Source organism: Armigeres subalbatus, chromosome 1, assembly GCF_024139115.2.
Source record: "Armigeres subalbatus isolate Guangzhou_Male chromosome 1, GZ_Asu_2, whole genome shotgun sequence".
Taxonomy (NCBI): Eukaryota; Metazoa; Arthropoda; class Insecta; order Diptera; family Culicidae; genus Armigeres; species Armigeres subalbatus.
This window is the reverse complement of record NC_085139.1, coordinates 208,954,687-208,979,932: the sequence shown is the minus strand read 5'-3', so window position 1 is coordinate 208,979,932 and position 25,246 is coordinate 208,954,687. Positions and strand designations below refer to the sequence as shown.

The following is a 25,246-nucleotide window of genomic DNA, read 5'->3' as shown; positions in this document are numbered from 1 at the left end:
CCATTTGGCTACCAAGATATTGGAAGCTTTCAACTGAAACTGAAACTGGAAAGGGTCAAGGTGTTTACATCCAACGATTTGGTTTTGTTGACGTTGATGACTAAACCAACCGAAGAGAAGCGCTCGGCAGGGTCGTTGAGCTTACTCTGCACATCAGAGCACCAGAGCAACGCCATCAGCCAATTCGAAGTCGTTTAGGTGGTCCATGATTATAGGCTGCCATAGCAGCCCGCGGATTGGTTCACAATCAATCACACCTACCAGAATCTCGTCGATTACGATGAGGAACAGTAACGGTGATAGAATACATCCTTGCCTCATACCAGCTACGACCCGGATAGGGTCGGACAAGACCCCATTGTGCAGCAAGCTACACGAGAAGGCCTCGTGCTGTGTCAGGTGATTTTCTCAGGAGCCCCCTTGCGTCTAAGGGCGCCCCACATATTCTCGTGATTGAGACGGTCGAAAGCTTTTTCGTAGTCAATGAGTACCAAGTAAAGAGACTCTTGGAATTCGTTGACCTTCTCCAGAATGATGCGGAGCGTGACAATATGGTCCACACAGGATCTTCCGGCACGGAATCCGGCCTGCTGCCGCCGGAGAGTCGCATCGATCTTCTTCTGAATCCGGGCTAGGACAATTTTGCACAGAACTTTGAGAACGGTGCACAGCAACATAATGCATCGCCAGTTATCGCATACAGTTTGGTCACCATTTTGGGCACCTTCACTAAGATACCTTGCATTCAGTCGACCGGGACAGCTGCGATGTCGCAGATATTACGAAATACACGATGCAATAGTTGAGCGGATGTCATGGAGTTAGCTTTGAGCATCTCGGCTGATATGCGATCGACCCCGGGGGCTTTATTCGGTTTCATGCTTTGGATGGCTGTTTGAATCTCTAGCAGTGATGGAGCTTCGGTATTGACGCGTGTTATACGTTGGATCCTAGGCAGATCATGCCGAGGTGGTGGTTGCCTTGCTGGCACTTGAAAAAGTTGTTCGAAGTGCTCGAACCAGCGTTTCAGCTGGTCAGGCATCGTTGCATTCATCTTCGCCCCGCTCATGCATCGTGAGATATCGTAGAGGAGGTGAATGTCCTCGGTTGCTGCGGCTCTCTCTCCTTCGTCGGCCAGAGAGTCCGCCCACGCTCGCTTGTCCCGTCGACATAAGCATTTTACTTCCTTCTCCAGTGCAGAGTATCATTGACGGACTTTGGCTCCTCTGGTTTTTGATCGCTCTCTCGCGGCTTTGGCTTCTCTTCGCTCCTCTATCTTCCTACAGGTCTCATCGGTGATCCATTGTTTCTCTGGGTGCGCAGTTCGTCCAGATTGTTCTCGCTGCTGGCGATGAAGGCATTCTTGATGGCGGTGCATTCGTCTTCCACGCTGCCACCTTCCGGAATATCTGCAACACGCGTCTACAGTTCTTCAACGAAGTACCGTTTCACCGTAGCATCGTCCAGTCGGCGTGTGTTGAATCGTCGTCTAACTTTCTCCTTCTGCCGACGTGTCCGCGCAACGACCAGACGTATTTCGCCGATGATATCGGATCAAACGCGATATCGGCACTACTTTAATTCCGTACATCAAGAAGGCTCCGTTTCCATTTTTGGCTGATGCAGATGTGGTCGATTTGATTTTCTGTAAAGCCGTCATGGGAGACCCACGTGATCTTGTGAACCGGTCGACGAGAAAAGAGCGATCCCCCGATCGATTTATCACAGAATTCTGCGACGGGTTCTCCGTTTTTACTCATTTCGTCGAGACCATGGCGTCCTATAATACGCTCATGGTTCGAGTTGTCGAATCCGATCTTCGCAATGAATTCTATCAACGACGGCATTGAGTTGGCTGTAGAAGTTCTCTTTGTCCTGCAGATCGGCAACATCGGTTGGCACATAACATTGAATTAAAGTCAGGTTTCGGACTTATGTTCTAAATCTGGCACTGATTATCCTTTCTCTTATAGGTTCCCACTTCAAAGGCGCAGAGTGTGGCTGGGCGCTTAGTAGTAACCCAACTCCGCGATGTCGGGAGTGTGTTCACCAAACCAGAGTACTGCAGAATTTGTTCCGATGACATTCTGTGTTCTCCAATGTTGGGCCAACGGAATTCACCCAGTCCTCGGATCTCAAGCTTTATGCGGCATGTCTCATTGGCAAGTTGTGCCAATTTACTCTGCTGGGCTATGGTTGAAACGTTCAATGTTCCTATTTGTGTCCGTTGTTCGCGCTAAGTGTCGTTGCCATAGAATCAGTCCATATTCTTTCATTATCGAACAAATTGATGTTTCGGGAACAGTAGGTTATTGGCCCAAGGTTCCCTTTCCACCGGGATGGGGCTGCCATCTTAGGTATAGCTTCCGGTGAATAGCATTTCATACTCAGCCGCTGGATGCCAGAATGTTGTTGAAACCGCACCTCCTTAGCGAACAGACGCTCGATCAGTCGGGTCAAATTTGTTTAAAGTCCCATCCTAGGCAGACCCCATAGGGCGCACCTGTCGTAAACCGCCGTTGCCAAGACCAGATCTGCTGGTCAAGTCAGCCGCGTCCGTCGCAGACAGCAATTTTCACCAAACTGATTTTTCTTTCCAAATGGGCTCGGCTGAGGCCTCTTTCCAAATATCTTTTTCTCTCTTTCTTTCTCATAAGTCATTTATTCGTTTATTGAGTTTACATCTGTACATCTAAACAGATAACAATGAATCAATAATTTGACGCTACAATACACGGTTCGAGGTCGCATCTATCCATCCTCGCATGCGCCCCACGCTCGTCAAGTCGTTTTGCACCTGGTCTGCCCACCTCACGCGCTGCGCTCCACGCCACACACCGTCTTCTGGCACACCGCCAAAGATGGTCCTAAGCACCCGTCTCTCGAATACTCCGAGTGCTTGCAAGTCCTCCTCGAGCATTGTCCATGTTTAATGCCGCGCGTCTTACCACACGGCCAAGGAGGGCCCGAATGACCATGCCATCCGCGAAAAAAAATAAATTGACTGGATCTGTTGAAAATCCTACCCGGCTCTCCGCATGACGGAAGCGGAATGTTGAGCAACAGGCATGATACTCCACCACCTTGTCTTAGTCCCGGCGCGATTCGAACGAACTGGAGTGTTCGCCCGAAATCTTCACAAAGTTTTGCACATCATCCATCGTTGCTTTGATCAGTCTGGTAAGTTTCCCAAAGAAGCTGTTCTCGTCCATAATTTTACATAGCTCTACGCGGTCTATCAGAACTATCGCGGACTATCAGTTTGTGCAGGCAAGTGGCCAGCTTTTCCGGGCCCATCTTGATGAGCTCAGCTCCAATACCATCCTTACCAGCTGCTTTATTAGTCTTTAGCTGTTGGATGGCATCCTTAACTTCCCTCAAGGTGGGGGCTGGTTGGCTTCCATCGTCCGGTGAACTGACGTAGTCATCTCTTCCGCTGCCTTGACTTTCACTGCCTGTACTCTCAGCGCCATTCTCTAACGTTCCACGTCTATAACGCTCTTCGTCGAACCAATCCTTCCGTCGACCTCGTCCCACATACCCGACGTTGCTCTCCGCTGCGTCGTTAATGGCTGCTTTGACTGTATTCCACAGGGGTCTGCGAAGCGGCCATGTTTCTGATGCTAGCATCAAAATCATTGATTATTTCAATACGAAGGCGTAATCATAATCGTTGAAACCTGCCATTGAAAATGTATTTTGAATATCATGATATTTTGGCGAAGTAGAGCGCTTGGTGCCGATTGAAATATGAAAATTTATTAAATACATCAATATTCTTGTTGAAATACACCTCGCATGCATACTTTCGCACAAGTTCTTGAAAAATGATGAAAAATAATTACGTCTATTTGGAAAAAATCACTTCGGAATAGTGGTTTGTTTACAAAATAGAATTGTCAGTGGGAAACCCAATTTCAATAGAACAATGGGAAACTCAAAGATGTTGGCTATTGTCAAACGTAGTGGGTAGGATTGGGGTTGCCAGATACCTGGTATTCCAGCAGTCCTCAAAAGGGGCCCCATCACCTCATCACCCTCTTCTGGCACCGCTTCCTCGAGGTACTGTACGTATGCAGTGGCGACATCAGGTTGCTGCAGTCGCTTTAGGTCGTACCGCGGCGGTCGTCGGTACCGAACATTGTTGAAGACGGATAGTTTTGGGCGCATTTCAACCATCACCAGATAGTGGTCAGAGCCGATGTTAGCGCCACGAATGTCCTGACGTCCATCAATCAGAATCAGGTTGATTTGTGATTCTGTCTGCGGTGGTGATCTCCAGGTGTACCGATACGGAAGGCTGTGTTGGAAGTAGGTGCTGCGAATGGCCATTAGGGTAGCTCAAATTGGTATGGGAAAAACTTTTTTTCAATTTTTTGAAGGGCCGCCCTCTTATACGGTTCTATTTGATGCCCTGATGCTCTGGACAAAATTTTAGCCAAATCGGTCAACGTTTGGGTGGTGCTGTCATGGTACTTGAGAACCACTGATACGTAACATGCTTCAAGTCAATAAATCATATACTCAAATTACTTATTTCGATCAATGCACTCCAAAATGCAAGCTATGAAATTGCAACCATATGCGGCGCCCGAGCCACAGTTATAGAATTCTCTTTCTTACCTCTTTCGTTCTAACGTAGGGTCTAGCCCAACACATTACGGGTAAGACCACCGGGCACCAAAATTGTAAGATGAGCACTTTTTACAAGTGTCACTACAGTTGTCTCTTTTCTACCAAATACAGCATGTAGATTGTGTAAGCTATTTAAGACGTGATCGAGAATACATGAATTCAATGATCGACCAGCAACTAACTGTGTTTCTTCAGTCCCTACTGGTGACTATTTTCATAGCTCACCATAGTAGGGATACTGAACTAAAAGAAAAGTCCTTCTCCATGATTATTACATGACTCGCGGAACAAACCTGCAACATGGCGAACCGTTCAGGTAAAGTCAAATACGCGTTTTTTTAAATCGTCAACGGTGAAGTGAACTCGCGCAGTGATTAGTGTGAACTGAAAAATGAAGACCATTCATAGTGTGTTCCTGAAAAATGGCATTGCGATCAATGCATCAAATATTATTGGATTTAGACGAAGCGATCGCTAACAAGCGAACAATCAGTTTTCAAGCGAAACGCAATATAACTAGGTTAATCGACCTACTAGAAAAAGAACGTTTAGTGCGAATAGTGAATCGTAACAAACTAAATGTGACGGTGAAACCATCAAAAGAAGCAAACAAATTCGAACCAGTTGTCACAGCATCAACAGTGAGAAATAGAGAATTACATACGCATGTGCTAAATTTTATGCCCACGATAACAGGAAGATTATTAGTGACAAACAGTCAGGGTATAATGACACACGTGGAAGCCCATGAAAAGGGACTAGGTGGACAAATATTCGGTATGGCATACTGAATTTCGTGCTGCAAAAGTGAAACAATTGAGGAAGTGCAGTTAAAATGGGGAACGAAAAATCATCACCGAAAGTGAATAATCATGGTAATCATGATTTAACAATTATAAATAATCAAGAAGTGCATACCGAACTGCACTTAAGCCACGATGTTAAACTTAATATAATCATCGGTTTAGTGGCAGTGCAACTACTCCTGACAATGTATAAGTTGCTAGTGAAACGTGAGAGGAAAAGAGCTAACAAACTTTCGGCCAAATCACTGGCCAATCTCAACGAAGTTATTACACAGTGAGTCTGATGAAGCGGAATCTGAAGGAGCAGCAGCCACATCGACTGTACGAAGACGACGGAAGCTGCCGTAGGATGCGATTTTAAAACAACCCAATGGCAACAGTTTTATCTTCATCTGGTGAGTCAAACGAATAAATGTTCTCTTAATCTATGGAAATCGAAAATGAATTAGATAAACTTATTGAAAGCCTGATAAAAATTAAAACCAATTTTTCTAAAAATCCTTACCGTCGATACCTACATAAAACACTTATAACCAAACAAAATATTGTGCGCGACATATATAAAATTATTACCGAATTTTTATTGAAATACGAAACTAAAATTAATCCTTCTAAATTTAATTATTATGTTAAAACAAGTAGAAACATATCGCTAGAAATACTTCATGTGATAGATTTGAAATTACATAATTCTAAAAGGGGACCAACGCTTAAAAATATTGTACAGTCAATAATATTTTGCATTCGATTAAAAAGACAATTTCAAAATTCAAGTTCTAAAATGGCTAGTGTAATAGAAATTATTAAAATTATTACCTCCCTTATCCCTACTTATGATGGCAATGGGGAAAAACTGGAAAGTATAGTAGCAGCTTTGAATGCCTGCAAACCGTTAATAACAGATGGTAATAAGCAAACCGCTTTTAACACAATACTATCGAGATTAGAGGGAAAAGCAAGATCGGCTGTTGGAGATAATCCACAGGCCATCAATGAAATTATTCAAAAATTAAATGAAAAATGCAAAGGAACTATCGCACCAGAAACTGTTGTGGCAAAATTGAATGCTACAAAACAAAGTGGTGAAGTTACCAAATTCACCCAAGAAATTGAAAAACTTACATTAGAACTCGAACGAGCTTACATTAATGAGCACGTTCCAGTAGACACTGCTTCTAGAATGGCTGTTAAAGCCGGAGTAAAAGCCCTTTCTTCGGGTATACGGAACGAAGAAACTAAAATATTGTTGAAAGCAGGACAATTCACTTCTTTGTCGTCTGCTATCGAGAAAATAACAGAAAATGAACCATCAGCATCATGCAAAGTTTACCAAGTCCGTACAAACAATTCAGGGAATAATAGGTACCCTAGGTACACACACAGTCAGTTTAGGGGAAACAGTCGAGGAAATTTCAATAGCCATATGAATTTCCAAGGATATTCCAGAGGTCAAGCATACTCTAGAGGCCGTGGGAATTTTAGGGGCCACAGATACCAGCGAAATTTCCACCAACAATCAACGCGAGGAAATAACAGAGGTCACTTTAATAATAACACACCAAGAATTTATTATAATACATCAAATTTACAAGATCAGCAGCACCCTGCTGGACAAGTGACGCTTACAAACCAACAAACTTCATTGGGGTTTCGTCAACCATTTCAGCCCCAACAACATCAACAGCAATCCAACCAAGTTGCTCTAACACAACTAGTGCCCAGAGCTTAAGCAACATATTTACTGTTCATACAGCGTATAGCAATTTTGTAACTCTACATCTAGAACCATCTGAAAAATGTAGAACATTTTTAATTGATTCGGGAGCAGAAATATCATTAATCAAATATGGGAACATTAAGTCCTCCGAGCTAGTAAATCTGAATGACAAATGTAACATTACCGGGATCAATTCTAATTCTATTGAAACTTTAGGCTCCATATCTACATACATAGAATTACCAAGTGGATCCAAACTACGACAAAAATTTCAACTGGTGTCAACCGACATACCTTTACCAACAGATGGAATTTTGGGTCGTGATTTTCTTGTTAATTTCAAATGTGTTATTGACTATAACACATGGATACTAACAGGAACCAGTGGTTCAGAACCTTTCGAACTAATTATTGAGGATAATCTTCAAGGTGAACTTGTATTACCTGCTCGTTGTGAAGTCTACAGAAAACTTGACGTTAGCAATCTTAAAGGCGAATACTTAGTTACTTCGCACTTTTGAGATAAAACCAGGAGTATTTTGTTCAAATGCGATAATTAGTCCAACATTTCCAATAGTTAAACTGGTTAACACAACATGCGATTCTATAAAAATTCCAAACACGATACCAAATAATGTAACTCCGCTACAAGATTATGACATTTATTCATTTAATAAACAATCTCAGGATATGAGAATTGGAAATTTATTCGAGGAATTGAAATTAGATAATGTCAACGTTGATGATGTTGCTAAGGAAAAATTGTTAACATTATGTGCAAAATATAACGACATCTTCGCATTACAAACAGATATTTTAACCCATAATAACTTTTATAAACAAAAAATTAATCTCAATGACTACAGTCCAGTCTACATAAAAAACTACAGGAGTCCCGAGATACACAAAGAAGAAATAAACAGACAAGTCAATAAATTATTGGATGATGGAATGATTCAACATTCTACATCACCATACAATTCTCCACTTCTTTTGGTCCCAAAGAAGTCAAATAATGATAAAAAATGGCGTTTAGTTGTCGATTTTAGACAACTCAACAAGAAAATAATTGCCGATAAATTTCCACTTCCAAGGATAGATGAAATACTTGATCAGCTGGGTAGAGCTAAGTATTTCACTACGCTCGATTTGGCGTCAGGATTCCATCAAATTGAACTGGAAGATGATTCAAAACAATATACAGCGTTTTCGACGACATCTGGTCATTATGAGTTCTGTAGGTTACCATTTGGTCTCAATATATCACCAAATAGCTTCCAGAGGATGATGACTATAGCACTTAGCGGTCTCCCTCCGGAATGCGCTTTTCTTTACATTGACGACATTATCGTCATAGGATGCTCGATAAATCATCATTTATCAAATTTGGAAACAGTTTTTCAATCACTTCGAAAATACAATCTCAAACTAAACCCAGGCAAATGCAAATTTTTCTGTCCTGATGTAACATATTTGGGACATCACATCTCAAGTCAAGGAATTCAGCCTGACAAGTCTAAATATTCAACAATATCAAATTTCCCAGAACCACAAAATGCGGACGAAGTTAGAAGATTCGTTGCATTTGCAAATTATTATCGCAGATTCATACCTTACTTCTCAGACATCGCAGCACCTTTGAATGCGCTGTTAAAGAAAAATATTAAATTTCAATGGACCAAGGAATGTAGAAAAGCATTCGAACAACTAAAACAAAAACTTCTATCCCCAGTAATACTTAAATTTCCAGATTTTAGAAAACAATTTGTACTGTATACAGATGCATCCAAAATTGCTTGCGGTGCAGCTCTTACACAAACATACGGAGATATCGACCTTCCAATAGCTTATGCTAGTAAAAGTTTTACGAAAGGAGAGAAAAATAAATCGACTATCGAACAAGAATTAGCAGCTATTCATTGGGCGATTACTTATTTTAGACCATATATATACGGTAGACGGTTTACAGTGAAAACTGATCACCGTCCACTCGTGTATCTATTTTCGATGAAAAATCCTTCATCAAAGCTTACCCGAATGAGACTTGATTTAGAAGAGTACACATTCGACGTAGAGTATGTGAAAGGCAAAGAAAATGTCAGCGCTGATGCTCTTTCACGCATTACTGTCGACTCAGATGAACTCAAAACTCTTTCTTGCCTACCAGTTCAAACACGAGCTATGAAGAAAGAACTAATAAATCAACAAAATATCAATATAACTAAGGATCTATTAGCGACTGAGACTGATCACCTCAAAGCTTATGATTCAGTTAATAACTTAGATGCATTCAAACTTCCTAAGGTAATGTTTGAAGTAGATGACGAATATGTAACTATCAAATTTATGACGAAAAACCTGAAAAGAGTAATTGCACAAGTGAAATTACTTTATAGAAACGGTGAGAATGATTTGAAAACATGTCTGCAGACAATTGAGAATATGGCCAAGAAAATAAAAATAAAAACAGTTGCAATGAAGCACAATGATAAAATATTTAATTTGATACCACAAGAGGTATTCAAAATAGCATGCAATACAATATTGAAAGAAGTCACAATTATACTATATGTGCCGGCACAAATTATCAATGACGAAGAAACAATTCAAAAACTAATCTCTGAAAACCATGATACTCCTACGGGTGGTCATATCGGTGTGAGCAGATTATTAAATAGACTTAGCTCTAAATACTATTGGGTCAATATGAAGCAAACTATTGCGAAATATATAAAACAATGCAAAATGTGCATTCAGAATAAACATCGTGTCAAAACCAATGAAACCTTTATTAAAACAACAACTCCGACCAAATGTTTCGATATAATTGCTATCGATACAATCGGTCCATTAACAAAGTCGAACTTAGGAAACAGATATGCATTAACCATACAGTGTGATCTGTCTAAATACATTATTGCCGTACCAATTCCAGATAAACAGGCAAAGACATTGGCAAAAGCCTTGGTAGAACATTGCATTCTTAAATACGGATGTCCAAAGCAAATCAAATCTGATTTGGGAACTGAATATAAGAATGAAATATTCAAAAACATGTGTGAATTATTGAAAATAGAACACAAATTTTCAACAGCTTACCATCCACAGACTATGGGAAGTCTTGAGAGAAATCATCGTTGTCTTAATGAATATTTAAGACATTTCATTAATGATCAACATGACGATTGGGACAATTGGTTGATTTTCTATACATTTACCTATAACACTATGCCACATTCAGAACATTCATTTACACCATTCGAATTGATTTTTGGTAAACAAGCGAGAATACCCTCAGAATTTTCAGAAACAATCAGTATAGATCCAATTTATAATCACGAATTATATGTAAAAGAATTGAAATTTAAATTACAAATGATTAACAAAAAAGCAAGAGAACTATCTGAGAAATATAAACACAATAGAATTGATTCACAGTCAAAGGTATCTAGGCCAATAGATATTTCAATAGGAGATAAAGTTTGGTTAAAACACGAAAATAGAAGGAAATTAGACAAAGTGTATTCAGGACCATTCGAAATCATCAGCGAAAATCATCCAAATGTAACAATTGAAAACACACTTACAAGAGAAGCACAACTACACAGTTAAAAATTCTAAAATTTACAGGCCCTCGGAAATATTTGAACCCAGAACTTTGTGTTCGATAAAATTTAATTTTACATCCAATTTTTTCTTGTATAAAATATAGCACACAAGCTCCATAGTAATGACAACCTGTAATTTTGAAATGTGATGGAAAAATGAGTCGAATCGAATGAAGCCTTTTTGTTACATCATATATGCTGTAACATTTTTATACTGTGTAGTACATAAAAATAGGATAATAAAAATGTAACACTTCCATATCGTCAAGGTTAAACAATAATAGTTACTTGATTTCAAATAAAAAAAAATGCCTAAACTTTTAGATTATTAAATATTATTATAGCATTGTTCTTAAAGAAAAACTATTTGGCATGATACATATCTTTTTTTTTTGTAAAATCTAATTGAAAAAGTGAAATTTAGTGTTAAGTTATGAATCCGAGCCTAATCTCTAAAAAAATAATAAACGAAAAAAATAAGTGAAAAAAGAGATAGGTAAAAAGTCTAATCCAGTGTTAGACGTGAGAAATTCGGTATTTAGCTATAAATATGATAATTTTATAATTAACTCAGAGACGATTGGAGAAGACAACTGAATAATTCCATTTGCATTACATTATTCATCCAAAGAGGGGTGATGTCATGGTACTTGAGAACCACTGATACGTAACATGCTTCAAGTCAATAAATCATATACTCAAATTACTTATTTCGATCAATGCACTCCAAAATGCAAGCTATGAAATTGCAACCATATGCGGCGCCCGAGCCACAGTTATAGAATTCTCTTTCTTACCTCTTTCGTTCTAACGTAGGGTCTAGCCCAACACATTACGGGTAAGACCACCGGGCACCAAAATTGTAAGATGAGCACTTTTTACAAGTGTCACTACAGTTGTCTCTTTTCTACCAAATACAGCATGTAGATTGTGTAAGCTATTTAAGACGTGATCGAGAATACATGAATTCAATTATCGACCAGCAACTAACTGTGTCTCTTCAGTCCCTACTGGTGACTATTTTCATAGCTCACCATAGTAGGGATACTGAACTAAAAGAAAAGTCCTTCTCCATGATTATTACATGACTCGCGGAACAAACCTGCAACAGTGCTAAACTCGTTGGAAGTTTATATGTAAAAATGTATAAAGAAACATCCAAAAACAGTGAATTGCAGTTGGACGGCACAACTTACGCTGGAGAACTATGATACTCATTCAGATCTTGAAGAATTTGAGCAAATTTCGTTTCTTTTACCTTTGGAAAGAAATAAATTCACCCCTACAGCACTCCAGTAAAATGCTAATATCTTTGCCTAATAAACTCCAATCTTCTCGCGGCTTTCAGCATAATATTCTGTATTTAATTCTACAAGAACTGAATGAGTATCATGGTTCTTGATCGTAAATTGTGCCGTCCAACTGCAAATAACTGTTTTTGGATGTTTCTGCATACATTTTTCCATATAAACATTCAACAAGTTTAGCATCGCCCAAACGTTGACCAATTTGGCTGAAATTTTGTCCATAGCACCAGAGCATCAAATAAAACCGAATAAAAGGGCGGCCCATCAAAAAATTTAAAAAAGTGTTTTTTGAGCCACCCTAATGGCCATATTCTTGGAGGCGGCGAAATCAATTAGTCATTGGCCGTTTTCGTTCATCAGCCGGTGAGCGCTGAACTTCTCAATAGTCGGTCTAAGCTCCTCCTCTTGGCCAACCTGAGCGTTCAAATCTCCTACATATGATGATTTTGACGTCGTGGCTTGGGCAGCTGCCGAACTCACGTTCCAACTGCGTCCTTATCATCATCAGTGCTTCCGGAGTGTAGGCTATGGACGTTGATTATGCTGAAGTTGAAGAACCGGCCTTTGATCCTCAACCTGCACATTCTTTCATTGATCGGCTACCACCCGATCACGCGCCTTTGCATATCGCCCATCACTATGAAAGCTGTTCCCAGCTCGTGTGTGTTGCCGCAGCTCTGGTGGATGGTATGATTAGCTCTAAGCGTTCGCACCATTGATCCCTTCCAACAAACCTCCTGCAGCGCTACGATGCTGAATCCACGGTCCTTGAGCACATCGGCGAGTATGCGTGAGCTCCCGATGAAGTTGGGAGATTTGCAGTTCCACGATCCGAGTCCATGGTGCACAGTTTCACTTAGAGTCCCTCGCTGGCACTCAGACGATGATCAGCCGCTCCTGACATGGAGAACAGACGCTCAGTAAGATTTGAACCTCCGGAGAGGAACAAATCCCCCGTTCCCTGTCAGCATACGACCATAGTTCCCACCGGGGTCGGTTACCCTAAGGTTGCTCGTATCCTGGCCAGCACCACGAGGAGGTAGGGATAGGAGTTGCTCTCATCATTCATTCCCGCCAAATTCAGTGGTACTGTCGATTTCACCGACTTGTCAAAACAAAACTTCGTTTCACTCAAACTCGAATTTTACCGAACACAAACAACTATTCAGTGACGTAGGACCATCTTGTTACTAGAATCATACAATTATTTAATCAATTTCACTTTATCTTAATACCTTCTATTGATCCCTTCTCCACTACTCTCAGATTCAATAGATTAGGTTGGGTTTTCCATACTCAAAAGTAAAGGAAATTTTATGAAAATTATATTAAGCTCTTTTAGTGGAATGTATTCAACCGTCTAAGACGAATTAAGTACTCTTCAGTACTTAATTCGTCTTAGACGGTTGAAAATGTTATTTAAAATAGTAAAGAGCATGACACAAACCGAAAAAGTATAAAAAAAAAATGAATAATCAAATAAATAACTATTGATCTTGATTTTGCTATCATAGGATGAGTTTTTCAGGCTCAAGAAAACCATTTATGCAACAAAATCATCAAATAGGGTAAATGCACCCATATTAATAACAGCCCGAATATTGATCACAACCGACAATAAACCAATTTGAAAATCAATTTAATTACAAAATCTCACATCGAATGTACACAAAATTGAATGGACCCTACAATGTTTGGAATTTCATTTAAAATTCAGTTTAAGTAATATTTTAGTAATATACAAGTAATATACAAGACTCAAATTATTAAAAACGAAATTTAAAAACACATTTATTTTCATTTTCCTTCATATGAGCTGTCAAAAGGCACTCCCTGGGCTCCTGTGCGCTTTGAGCGGCACACAGTCGCATTTCGGGGGCAGCAGGGACTATGTCCAAGGGCTTGACGATCCCTCCCCAGGCCATCTGCGAGTTGTGGCGCCTGCCTAGGATGTGGTCGGGTTTGACAGTAGGCCCTGTTAAACCTCTATAAAAAGCTGCATGAATCCGCAAGTAGGCTCCGCCAAAGCGTGCCGCTCAAAGCGCACAAGCCCAAGTCCTGGTGTTAGGTGGGACGCTAAACAGCCCTGACACGACGGCCGTCTGACGAGACAGGACGTTTGCGCAGGCCCAATAAGCCGCCTTTAAAAACAACTATTACGAACGACATAGAAGATAATACAACTCGATATAATCGGCAAAGACCTAGGCGACGAATACAGGATCACGATTGGAAGCTTGGAACATGGAATTGCAAGTCGCTAGGTTTTGCAGGTTGCGACAGGATGATCTACGATGAATTACATCCCCGCAACTTCGACGTCGTGGCGCTGCAGGAGATTTGCTGGACAGGACAGAAAGTGTGGAAAAGCGGGCATCGAGCGGCTACCTTCTACCAAAGCTGTGGCACCACCAACGAGCTGGGAACCGGCTTCATAGTGCTGGGAAAGATGCGCCAACGCGTGATTGGGTGGCAGCCAATCAACGCAAGGATGTGCAAGCTGAGGATAAAAGGCCGTTTCTTCAACTATAGCATCATCAACGTGCACTGCCCACACGAAGGGAGATCCGACGACGAGAAAGAAGCGTTCTATGCGCAGCTGGAGCAGACATACGATGGATGCCCACTGCGGGACGTCAAAATTGTCATCGGTAACATGAACGCTCAGGTAGGAAGGGAGGAAATGTATAGACCGGTCATCGGACCGGATAGTCTGCACACCGTATCGAATGACAACGGCCAACGATGAAACTTCGCAGCCTCCCGCGGAATGGTAGTCCGAAGCACCTTCCTTCCCCGCAAAAATATCCACAAGGCCACATGAAGATCACTTAACCAAGTAACGGAAAACCAAATCGACCACGTTCTAATCGACGGTAAATTCTTCTCCGACATCACGAACATATGCACTTACCGCAGTGCGAATATTGAATCCGACCACTACCTTATTGCAGTATGTCTGCGCTCAAAACTCTCGACGGTGATCAACACGCGTCGGAGTCGTCCGCCGCGGCTAAACATTGAGCGGCTACAAGACGGTAGACTAGCCCAAGACTACGCGTAGCAGCTGTAAGTGGCACTCCCAACGGAAGAGCAGCTAGGCGCAGCATCTTTTGAAGATGGGTGGAGAGATATTCGATCCGCCATTGGAAGCACCGCAACCGCTGCACTAGGTGGCTCCGGATCAGAGAAACGATTGGTATGACGGCGTATGTGAGCAGTTAGTAGAGCTTGAGCTTGATTGACTGCTCGTAGTTGCTACTCCATTATGACCAGATCAGCTGTTCTTGCACAGGGAACCAACAGATGTTTGCTTGGGACTAGCACACATCTTCAATGTACAAGTACTGGTGATCTCATTTGTTAGGTCATACTGGCGCCTGCCACGTCAGAATGCAAGTTAATATAGGGAAGGGGGAGGAAATGATGATGCAATCACTCGCCCACTGCAAGCCGAATATACCTCTGCACGAGTTCATGCGGAATTTGTTGGAATTTCTGGGTTAGGTTGGAGAGGCAGAGGTCCGTCTTGGTTAACGAGCTGCCAATGTGATAGATAGGAGAAGGAATTTCTAATTGGATGTAGGAAACGAGCTCTATAATTCATTTCCAATTCTATCAGATTACTGATAGAATACTCAAGTTGAAGGTATAGGAATAATAATGGAAACGGTATGGAAGTCCATTTCCAGTTCTAGCGATTGCTAGAACATGAGAAATAAAGAGAAAGATACAAAGTAGGAGAATGGAACGGACCTGGGATTGAACCCACGACCTCCTGCGTATGAGGCAGAAGCAGTAGCCATATGACTACCAAGCCCGCTTCGAAACAAGAGAGATCACGCACTGAACTGATTAATTTTATTACCGACCGCGCAATGCAGAACACAATGATTCGGCCGACCGCGCGATCGTTCTGCTGTTCGAAACAAGAGAGATCACGCACTGAACTGATTAATTTTATTACCGACCGCGCAATGCAGAACACAATAATTCGGCCGACCGCGCGATCGTTCTGCTGTCCGAAACAAGAGAGATCATGCACTGAACTCGGCGTATGTGAGCAGTAGAGTGATTCAAATTTTGACTTTTTCGCTCCCCTATCCTTAAACGATTCGCTCCCCTATCCTTAAACTAAAAACGAAATTTTTAGCTGATTTGGATGTAATTTGGTTGTGCACGTGCAGTTTGAAGGTTGTATGAAAATTACTATGAGAATTGCCACTTATGTAAAGGATCGTTCCGTGAAGCAGCCCAGAATCTATTTGAATATATTTAACGCATCGCCATCATAGAATAGATCCTAAGCTGAAAGTCAGTTGTTGTTGCGAAGCAATCTGACTTTTGTGAGCAAAACTATAAAGAAAACAGAAATGCTCATTATTGATATTGATGTTATTCTTTTACGTGTTAAATTGAATTTCCTGCAATTCAGTATTTCCCTAATAACTTTTGTTGCCAGCATCAAATCGTTTAGCAACAAGGACCATATTTTCCCTTGTTAAATTTTCTATGTTGCCAACGTATTCATACATTTTTAGAGCTTAATCGGCAATGATGGGGAACGGTTTTTCACAAAAGTTACTGTTTTCATAGTAATTTTCATACAAGTTTCAAACTGCTTGTGCTCAGTCATATTACATCCAAATTAGCTAAAAATTTAGGACGTTTATTAAAATGGCAAATGCCATCGTTTAAGCATAGGGGAGCAAAAAAGTCAAAATTTGAATCACTCTAGTGAGCAGTTAGTAGAAGAGAAGAATGCAGCATGGGCGAGATTGCTGCAACACCGCACGAGGGCGAACGAGGCACGATACAAACGGGCGCGGAACAGACATAACTCGATTTTCCGGAGGAAAAAGCGCCAGCAGGAAGATCGAGACCGTGAAGAGACGAAGGAACTGTACCGCGCTAAATACGCACGAAAGGTCTAAGAGAAATTGAACCGTTCACGTAAGGGCCACGTGCCACAGCCCGATATGTGTAGGGACATAAACGGGAACCTTCTTACAAACGAGCGTGAGGTGATCCAAAGGTGGCGGCAGCACTACGAAGAGCACCTGAATGGCGATATGGCAGACAACGGTGGCGGTATGGTAATGAACCTAGGAGCACGCGCGCAGGACATGCGACTTCCGGCTCCGAATCTCCAGGAAATCCAGGAGGAGATCGGCCGGCTGAAAAACAACAAAGCCCCTGGAGTTAACCAACTACCAGGAGAGCTGTTTAAACACGGTGGTGAGGCACTGGCTAGAGCGCTGCACTGGGCCATTACCAAAGTTTGGGAGGATAAGGTTCTGCCGCAGGAGTGGATGGAAGGTGCCCTGTGTCCCATCTACAAAAAGGGCGATAAGCCGATAAGCACAATCGCGTTGCTGAACGCCGCATACAAGGTACTCTCCCAAATTTTATGCCGCCGACTAACACCAATTGCAAGAGAGTTCGTGGGGCAGTACCAGGCGGGATTTATGGGTGAACGCTCTACCACAGACCAGGTGTTCGCCATATGTCAGGTATTGCAGAAATGCCGCGAATACAACCTGCCCACACATCATCTATTTATCGACTTCAAAGCCGCATATGATACAATCGATCGTGACCAGCTATGGCAGCTAATGCACGAAAACGGATTTCCGGATAAACTGATACGGTTGATCAAGGCGACGATGGATCGGGTGATGTGCGTAGTTCGAGTTTCAGGGGCATTCTCGAGTCCCTTCGAAACGCGTAGAGGGTTACGGCAAGGTGATGGTCTTTCGTGTCTGCTATTCAACATCGCTTTGGAGGGAGTAATACGAATTCGGAGGCAACCTCCTGTGGCTGGAAATCGTACGTACTTTGGACTCCGCAAGACGCTCCGATCGAATAGAGTTCGCCGCCGTACTAAACTTATAAGACCGGTAGTTCTCTACGGACACGAGACCTGGACGATGCTCGTGGAGGACCAACGCGCACTGGGAGTTTTCGAAAGGAGAGTGTTGCGTACCATCTATGGTGAGGTGCGCATGGCGGACGGTACGTGGAGGAGGCGAATGAACAACGAGTTGCATCAGCTGTTGGGAGAACCATCCATCGTTCACACCGCCAAAATCGGACGACTGCGGTGAGCCGGGCACGTAGCCAGAATGTCGGACAGTAATCCGGTGAAAATGGTTCTCGACAACGATCCGATGGGAACAAGAAGGCGAGGTGCACAGCGGGCAAGGTGGATCGATCAGGTGGAGGACGACTTGCGGACCCTCCGCAGACTGCGTGGTTGGCGAAGTGCAGCCATGGACCGAGCTGAATGAAGAAGACTTTTATGTGCAGCACAGGCCACTCCGGCCTTAGTCTGTTAATAAATAAATAAGTTGCGAAGGCCGAGGGACGTCCTTCGTAGCCTAGTTGGTTAAAAGCACCAGTCTAGCGTACTGAGGATAGTGGGTTCGAGTCCCATCGAAGGAAAAGTGGTTGCCTTCAATTCATTTTTCAATTCAAATTCTTCCACATAATGTACATGTTAACATTTGAGTTTTCAGTTCATTCATAATAGAAAACATGCGATCTATTCCTTTGAAGTGCTTTTTTGCCGTAATTTTTCATCCCGTAGTCCGGTCTGGCAAATTTTCAATAGGAAACAATTGGAAAGGATTATTCGTCCTTATTGCAAGCAATTCGGTACAAGATAAGCTCCTAAAACATAATCGAGTTCTATTTTGGGTACATACACACAGACAGATATCATCTCAATTCGTTGAGCTGAGTCGATTGGTGTATAACACTATGAGTCTCCGTTTGCAGTGAACATATAGCCTTCACGTTACAACTTGGTGTACGAGAAGGGCAAAAATACGTAAAGTAATGGGCTAAGATCATGGCATGTTCGTGACCAAATGATTCAGTGCAGTTGCATTTCTCAATTAAATACACAGGATTTTGTTTTTACACGATTTTTTTCGCTCGTATTTTTGATCGTGTGACTTCAATTTGCCACCAAACTCTTCGCAACATGTTTCAAAAAATCCAGAATAAATCAAAGAAAAATCACATGATAATTAATATACGTTAAACATTTAGGATGAGTGGAAAATTGAGAAAATGTAAATCGTGTAAAAACAAAATCCAGTGTAATTCAAATTGTTCGCTTATTAGGCAACCGATAAAATCACAAAACCTCATCTTATTTGCAATTCTGACTAATACCAAACTTTCTCCCTCATGAACATCCACTCCAGAAGTAACAAATATAACTAAATAGAATTGTTTTATTTTCCAAAGCATTTATTAATAAATCTAGGGAGTTGTATGGATTTTTTTCATTTTTTATAGTTATAATCCCTTAGACCTCTTGAAGAGTAAGTCCTATAAAATATTAGCCTTATTTCAGCAAGATGATTGTGGTAGAATATCATTAGCTAAGGATCTAGTGAAGAATGACGCAAATCAAGACTCCTTCAAGGCTATTACTTCAATTGGTTTCGATAATCAAATTCCAGAAAACTTTTGATCAACATTTTGTTCTGACTACAATTCCGACCAGTAAATGTCGCCACTGCTATTCGCCGATTTTGTCGTCTCAGACAAGAAAACCTTTCGCCATGACCACCAAAGCCACCACCAAACTAAGCATTGTTCCCCTTTGAGCCCAGCTCGGCGCTCCGTTCAGGGCCTTTCCGATCCACTTCTCGAAATGTGTGACATCCATATAGACCCCCGGAATGGTCGGATGTGCACAGCCAGACCCGAAGCTTACCACCCCGGCGACGCGGTTCTGGCAAATCAGAGCCCCACCCGAATCACCCTGGCACGCGTCACGGCCCGGAGCAGAGGCGCACATCATTCCCCTGACCAGAGCCCCCTGGAAAGCGGCGTTGCATTGCTCGAAGGAAACCACTTCCAGGTTGACGCGCTGCAGCGACGGACTGATGTTTTGGGAGTTCTCCGCAACCACACCCCACCCGGCAAGGGAGCAAAGTTGCCCAGCGGAAGGTGCACTGGAAATGCGCTTCGATGGGTAGAGAGTGTTCGTTTTCGTAAACTCGTTGACCAGCTTAACGATGGCAATGTCGTTCGCCAAGCTCGAAGGGTTGTACTTTTCGTGGATGTTCAGTGACATAGCGAGACGGACTTGGCGTGTTGCGCTGTTCATCGAGGGTATGACATTCAGATCATCGGCCATTGCTTGAATCTAAGACGAGATATTTTCAAACTTAAAATAATTCTAATGTGACAATGTCTGACTATACCTTAGTGGCAACCATCGGAACGCCTTGAATATCAGTTATGCAATGGGCTGCCGTCAAAACATGTCGCAGGGTGAGCAGAGTTCCACCGCAGAAGTGGGCCGAGGTTTGCGATGTTTGCAGTGAAACTTTGGAGGGGAATTCGCCTAGCGTCGCTGGAGTTCCACCGATGATTCGGGGAAACCATACCGGCTTTCCTGCCGCATCGTAGTGCGGATGTTTGTACAGAGGAATTCCGGACATGGGTGGTGTAGTCGAGTTGGTGCCATTTCTTGGATTGTAAGGCACCGGCAGTGTTACAGCCGGCAGCTGTGTGGGTACAGTCGCAAGCGGTGGGAGGCTATTGGCGGAATCGAAGGGCATTGGGACCGTCAGATTAGTTTTATTGTGGTGATGGACATGGTGCACATCGATTGCGTGAGTTACATTCGTTATGGTTCCATTTTGGGACACCGTTCCGTTGAAGGGTTGAGTGGATATCGTTGCTGAAAATGCTATCACGTGAATGTTTGAACTGAGATTAGTATATCCAAATCCGACTTACCGATTGCAAATGCGATAAAACACACTTCGATGAGCCACATTTCCACAAAGTCACAGTATCTGCTGATGCGTTTCGTTGTCAAACAGTAACTGAGTAGTTCGTCATTTGTCGATTGCCGAAGTCGGTGGGAAGTCTTAAGCAGTTTTCTTATCTTCAGCTCATGCTGGGCGATAAGAAAATGTTGGACTGGATTTGGTTCTTGTCCAGGGAGTGTAATGCATGTAACACAAAAAGTAGGTAAATGGTAATAACGATGATTTCTGGATAAAGTTTGCTTATAATAGAAGTCAAGTGACGCATTCGATAACTTTGGCACTCATATATAACATAAAAGCTTTTAATACGCAACCCCACACAAGTAGTGTCTTTGTCTAATCCATAGTTGGATAAGGTAAGTGCAACCAAATTTTCAAAAACGAGAAAAGTAGGGTTGAAATTTCATTTCTTCTCAAAAATACAACGCTGTAGTTAGCAGTTTATTTGCCCAGTGTCTCGGGGAAAGCTTGAGCCTGGCACCATCGAAACGGTCGGCTTCCCTAGTAGAACAATTCCATCACTTTTGGTTGCAGCAGCAGCCAGATTTAGTCATATATAAGTCGCTGGAGCTTGTTTGTGACATGTGTTCTACTAGGGTTCCTAATTGTCAGGAATATCGGTACATCCAGGCAATCAACGGAATGTTGTCCCAACGATGAACGGTTTCGTCTCGTGGAGGCAGCTTTCAGAGTTGGTAAACATTATAATGGATGCTAGGGAAAGCACCTGTCTAGCGTACTGGTTTCGTGGGATCAAACCCTACCGAAGGGAGCGGTTACCCTCCAATAACTTTTTCGAACCAAATCTATCACATGTTGTGCAAATGCATAATCGAGTTTCAGACATTGTAATTAATTTCCAGTCCGGGTGGCTTAATACCTGGAACACTCACTCATTTTTAGACACTTATCATTAATCGATTTGCTCGCAGCAAGTTGCATACGACGCAGAATCCTGTCCCATTGTTTCGTATTGAAAATCGGATCGGACTATAGGCTCAGAAGTTATGGTCAAAATACGTTTTTTTGTATAAAAAAAGGGCGCGAAAATAATTCTTACTAATTTTTTTTGACATTTAATCTAAACCGATTTGCTCATAATAGATTGTATTCGACGCGGAATCCTTTTCCATTGTTTCCTATTGAAAATTGGTCATTTCGGACTATGGACTCAAAAGTTATGGCCAAAATACTATTTTTATAACACACGAGAGAGGCTCCATCACCGCTAGGTGGATTAATCTAAGTTTTTTTCTACTGATTGCACCTCAACCTGCCTAACGTGTTCGGGTCAATATGACCCGAACCGCACTTTCAAATTGTAATAACTTTTTAACGCAACAATGGGCAAGTCTGAAACGCTTGGCTATTACTATTTTTGACGTAGGTTTATGTCCTTCGGGAAGATAGGAGGGTCATTCTGCTTATTCAAATTTGAGACGTTCACGAAAAGTTGTCAGAAAGTATTAGCTAACAAAGTGTTGGAAATAAAAAAGTGAACAAAATCGATTTAAGTGAATTATTCATTAGAAATGTGGATTTTGCATATCAAAGACAGTTTTGAGCCTTTCTATATAATAACTAGGGGAAGAAGAAAGAATGAAGAAAAAGGAAAAAAAAGAAAGGAAGAAGGAATAAAAAAGGAAGAAAGAAGGAAGAAAAGAAGAAGAAAAAAAGAGGGATAAAAAAGAATGAAGAAGAAAAAAGGAAGAGAGAAGCAAAAAAGAATGAATGAATGAAGAACGGAAAAAGAAGGAAGAAATAAAAAACAAGCAGAAAGAAAGGAAACAAGAAGTAAGAAAGAAAGAAGAGAGAAAGAATGAAGAAAGAGAGAAGAAAGAAACAAGAAAGAAACAAGAAAGAAGAAAGAAGAAGAAAAGAGGGAAAAAAAGAAGAAAGAAGGAAAACGGAGGAAGAAAGAATGAAGAAAGACGGAAGAAAGAAATAAGTAAGGAAGGAGGTAGAAAGAAGAAAGAAACAATGAGAAAAAGGAGGAAGAAAGGAAGAAGAAAAAAAGAAGGAAGAAAGAAGTAAGATTGAAGAAAGAAGTTAGAAGGAAAGTAGAAGAAGGAAGGAAGACACAAGGAAACAAAAAAAAAGAAGGTAGACAGAAAAAGCAAGTAACAGGGAAGGACGAAAGAAAGATGGGGAAATAAAAAACAAAAAAGGGAGAAATAAAGAAGTAAAAAGGAAGAAAGAAGGAAGAAAGAAGAAAGAATGAAGAAAAAAAGAAGGAAGAAATAAGGAAGAAATAAGGAAAAAAGAAGGGAGAAAGAAGGAAGAAAAAAGGAAGAAAGAAGGAAAAAAGAAGGAAGGAAGAAGAAAGAAGGAAGAAAGACGGAAGGAAGAAAAGAGGCAAAAAGAGTGAAGAAAGAAAGAAGAAAAAAGGAAGAAAAACTGTTTTATGAAAAACTGGAAAAAGAAATAAATAAGGGAGGAAGAGGAAGGAAGAGGGAAAAAAGAAGATAGAGAGTAGGTAAAAAAGGAAAAAAAAACAAGAAAGAAGAAAAAAAAGGACAAAGAATTAAAAAAGACAGAAAAAAGAAGAAAGAAATAAGAAAGGGAGAAGATGGAAAGAAGCAAAAAAGTAAAAAAAAGAAGAAAAATGAAAAAAAGAAGGAAGAAAGAAGTTAGAAATAAGGAAGGTGAAATATGGAAGGAAAAAACAAGTAAGAAAGAAGAAAGAAGGAGGAAGAATGGAAGGAAAAACCACATGAAGTAAGAAGGAAGAAGGAAAAAGAAACAAAAAGGGTAAAAGGAAGACAAAATAATAAAGAAGAAAGTAAAAAAGGGTCTTTCTTCATTTCGATCTTTTGTCCTTCGTCCTTTTAATGCATTTTTTTTTATTTCGACCTTTTGTCCCTTCGACCTTTTGACCATTCGACCATTTGTCCTTTCGACCTTTTGACCTTCGACCTTTTGTCCTTTGACCTTTTGACATTCGACCTTTTGTCTTACAACCGTCAAAGAGAACATTTTTTGGAAAAAAATACATATAAAAATGAGGTGACTATGAATTTGTTTTTTATTGTTTTTGATAACTATGGTCGATTTTATATCGGTTGTACGGCAAAAGGTCGAAGTGTCATAAGATCGAAGGGACAAAAGGTCGAAACAAAAAATCGTAGTCAAATGGTCGATGGACAAAAGGTCAAAGGGTCAAAAGGTCGAAGGTCAAAAAGTACAATGGTCAAAAGGATGAAAGGTCGAAGGTAAAAAAATCGAAGGACAAAAGGTCAACAGGACATAAGGTCTAAAGGACAAAATATCAAAGGGCCAAAAGGTCGAATGGACATAAGTTCGAAACGAAAAATCTGAGTCAAAAGGTCGAAGGACAAAAGGTTAAAAGGACGAAAGGTCGAAAGGATGACAGGTTGAAAGAACAAAAGATAGAAACTAAGGTTGTAGGAAAAAGGGCAAATGTGAAAAGGTTGCAAATCAAAAGGTTGAAGGTCACAAGATCTTAGGTCAAAAGGTGAGATGGGATCAAAGGGTCGAAATTAAAATAGGCAAAACGTCGAGTATTATTCAACCATTCTTTTATTATTTATTATAGTATACATCAACAGGCTTGTTACTGCCCCAATGATATTTGATTTAAACACAAAAACAAGTAATTCAAGGACACAAACAAATCTCTCATGGTCAAGTGATAAACGTGAACAATACAAAACAAAAATAAAATAGAAAAAAAGCTATCACTAGTTCTGGGCGTTAAAAACAGAAGCGAATCTTCTTTTTAAAATTTCACGTGAGAGATGGAAGTCAAAAACTGATGCCGCACGATTGAAATTTCGTTGCAAACCAATTATTGTGCTTGCCAGTCCATAATTTGTCCTACGATACGGTGGTCGTAACAAAACATTATTTCGCAGCATCCGTGGCCTGACATTCAGATCGATGAGTTGGAGAATGGTCTCACAATCTGTTCTACCTTGGAGAACATCGGCGATGGTCAAAGCTCTGGAAACATTTCTTCGCACTCTGAGGGTTTCAAGTTCAATCAAGCGACAGCGGCTCTCGTAGCTGGGTAATCGAAGAGGGTCTCTCCAAGGCAGCCTTCGGAGCGCAAAACGAAGAAACCGACGCTGCATCGATTCGATGCGTTCCTCGCCGTTATTATAAAACGGACTCCAAACTGCTGCGCAGTATTCTAATGTGGATCGTGCTAGGAACAATAGAGCGATTTCAGGCAATGAATGTCAGTGAAATCTTTCGCAATTCTGAAAATGACTCCAAGAGCTCTAGATGCCTTATCGACGATGTAAGAAATATGATGTTTATAGCTCAACTGCTCGTCCAAAATAACTCCCAAGTCTTTCACATGATGAACACGCTCGATCTTCGTACCTTGCAGTGCATAATCGTAGAT

The 25,246-nt window shown here is 41.3% G+C and overlaps 1 protein-coding gene across 1 annotated transcript; it reads right to left on the bottom strand.

The window, feature by feature from the left end:
- Window positions 1-19,297: 19,297 nt before the first annotated feature.
- On the bottom strand, window positions 19,298-20,997 carry LOC134210342 (trypsin beta-like). Its single transcript, XM_062686393.1, has 3 exons — window positions 20,840-20,997; window positions 20,299-20,780; window positions 19,298-20,240 (listed from the first exon to the last, which is right to left on the bottom strand). The coding sequence occupies exons 1-3, from the start codon at window positions 20,877-20,879 to the stop codon at window positions 19,629-19,631; spliced, it is 1,134 nt and encodes a 377-aa protein (XP_062542377.1). The 5' UTR covers window positions 20,880-20,997; the 3' UTR covers window positions 19,298-19,628.
- Window positions 20,998-25,246: the final 4,249 nt, after the last annotated feature.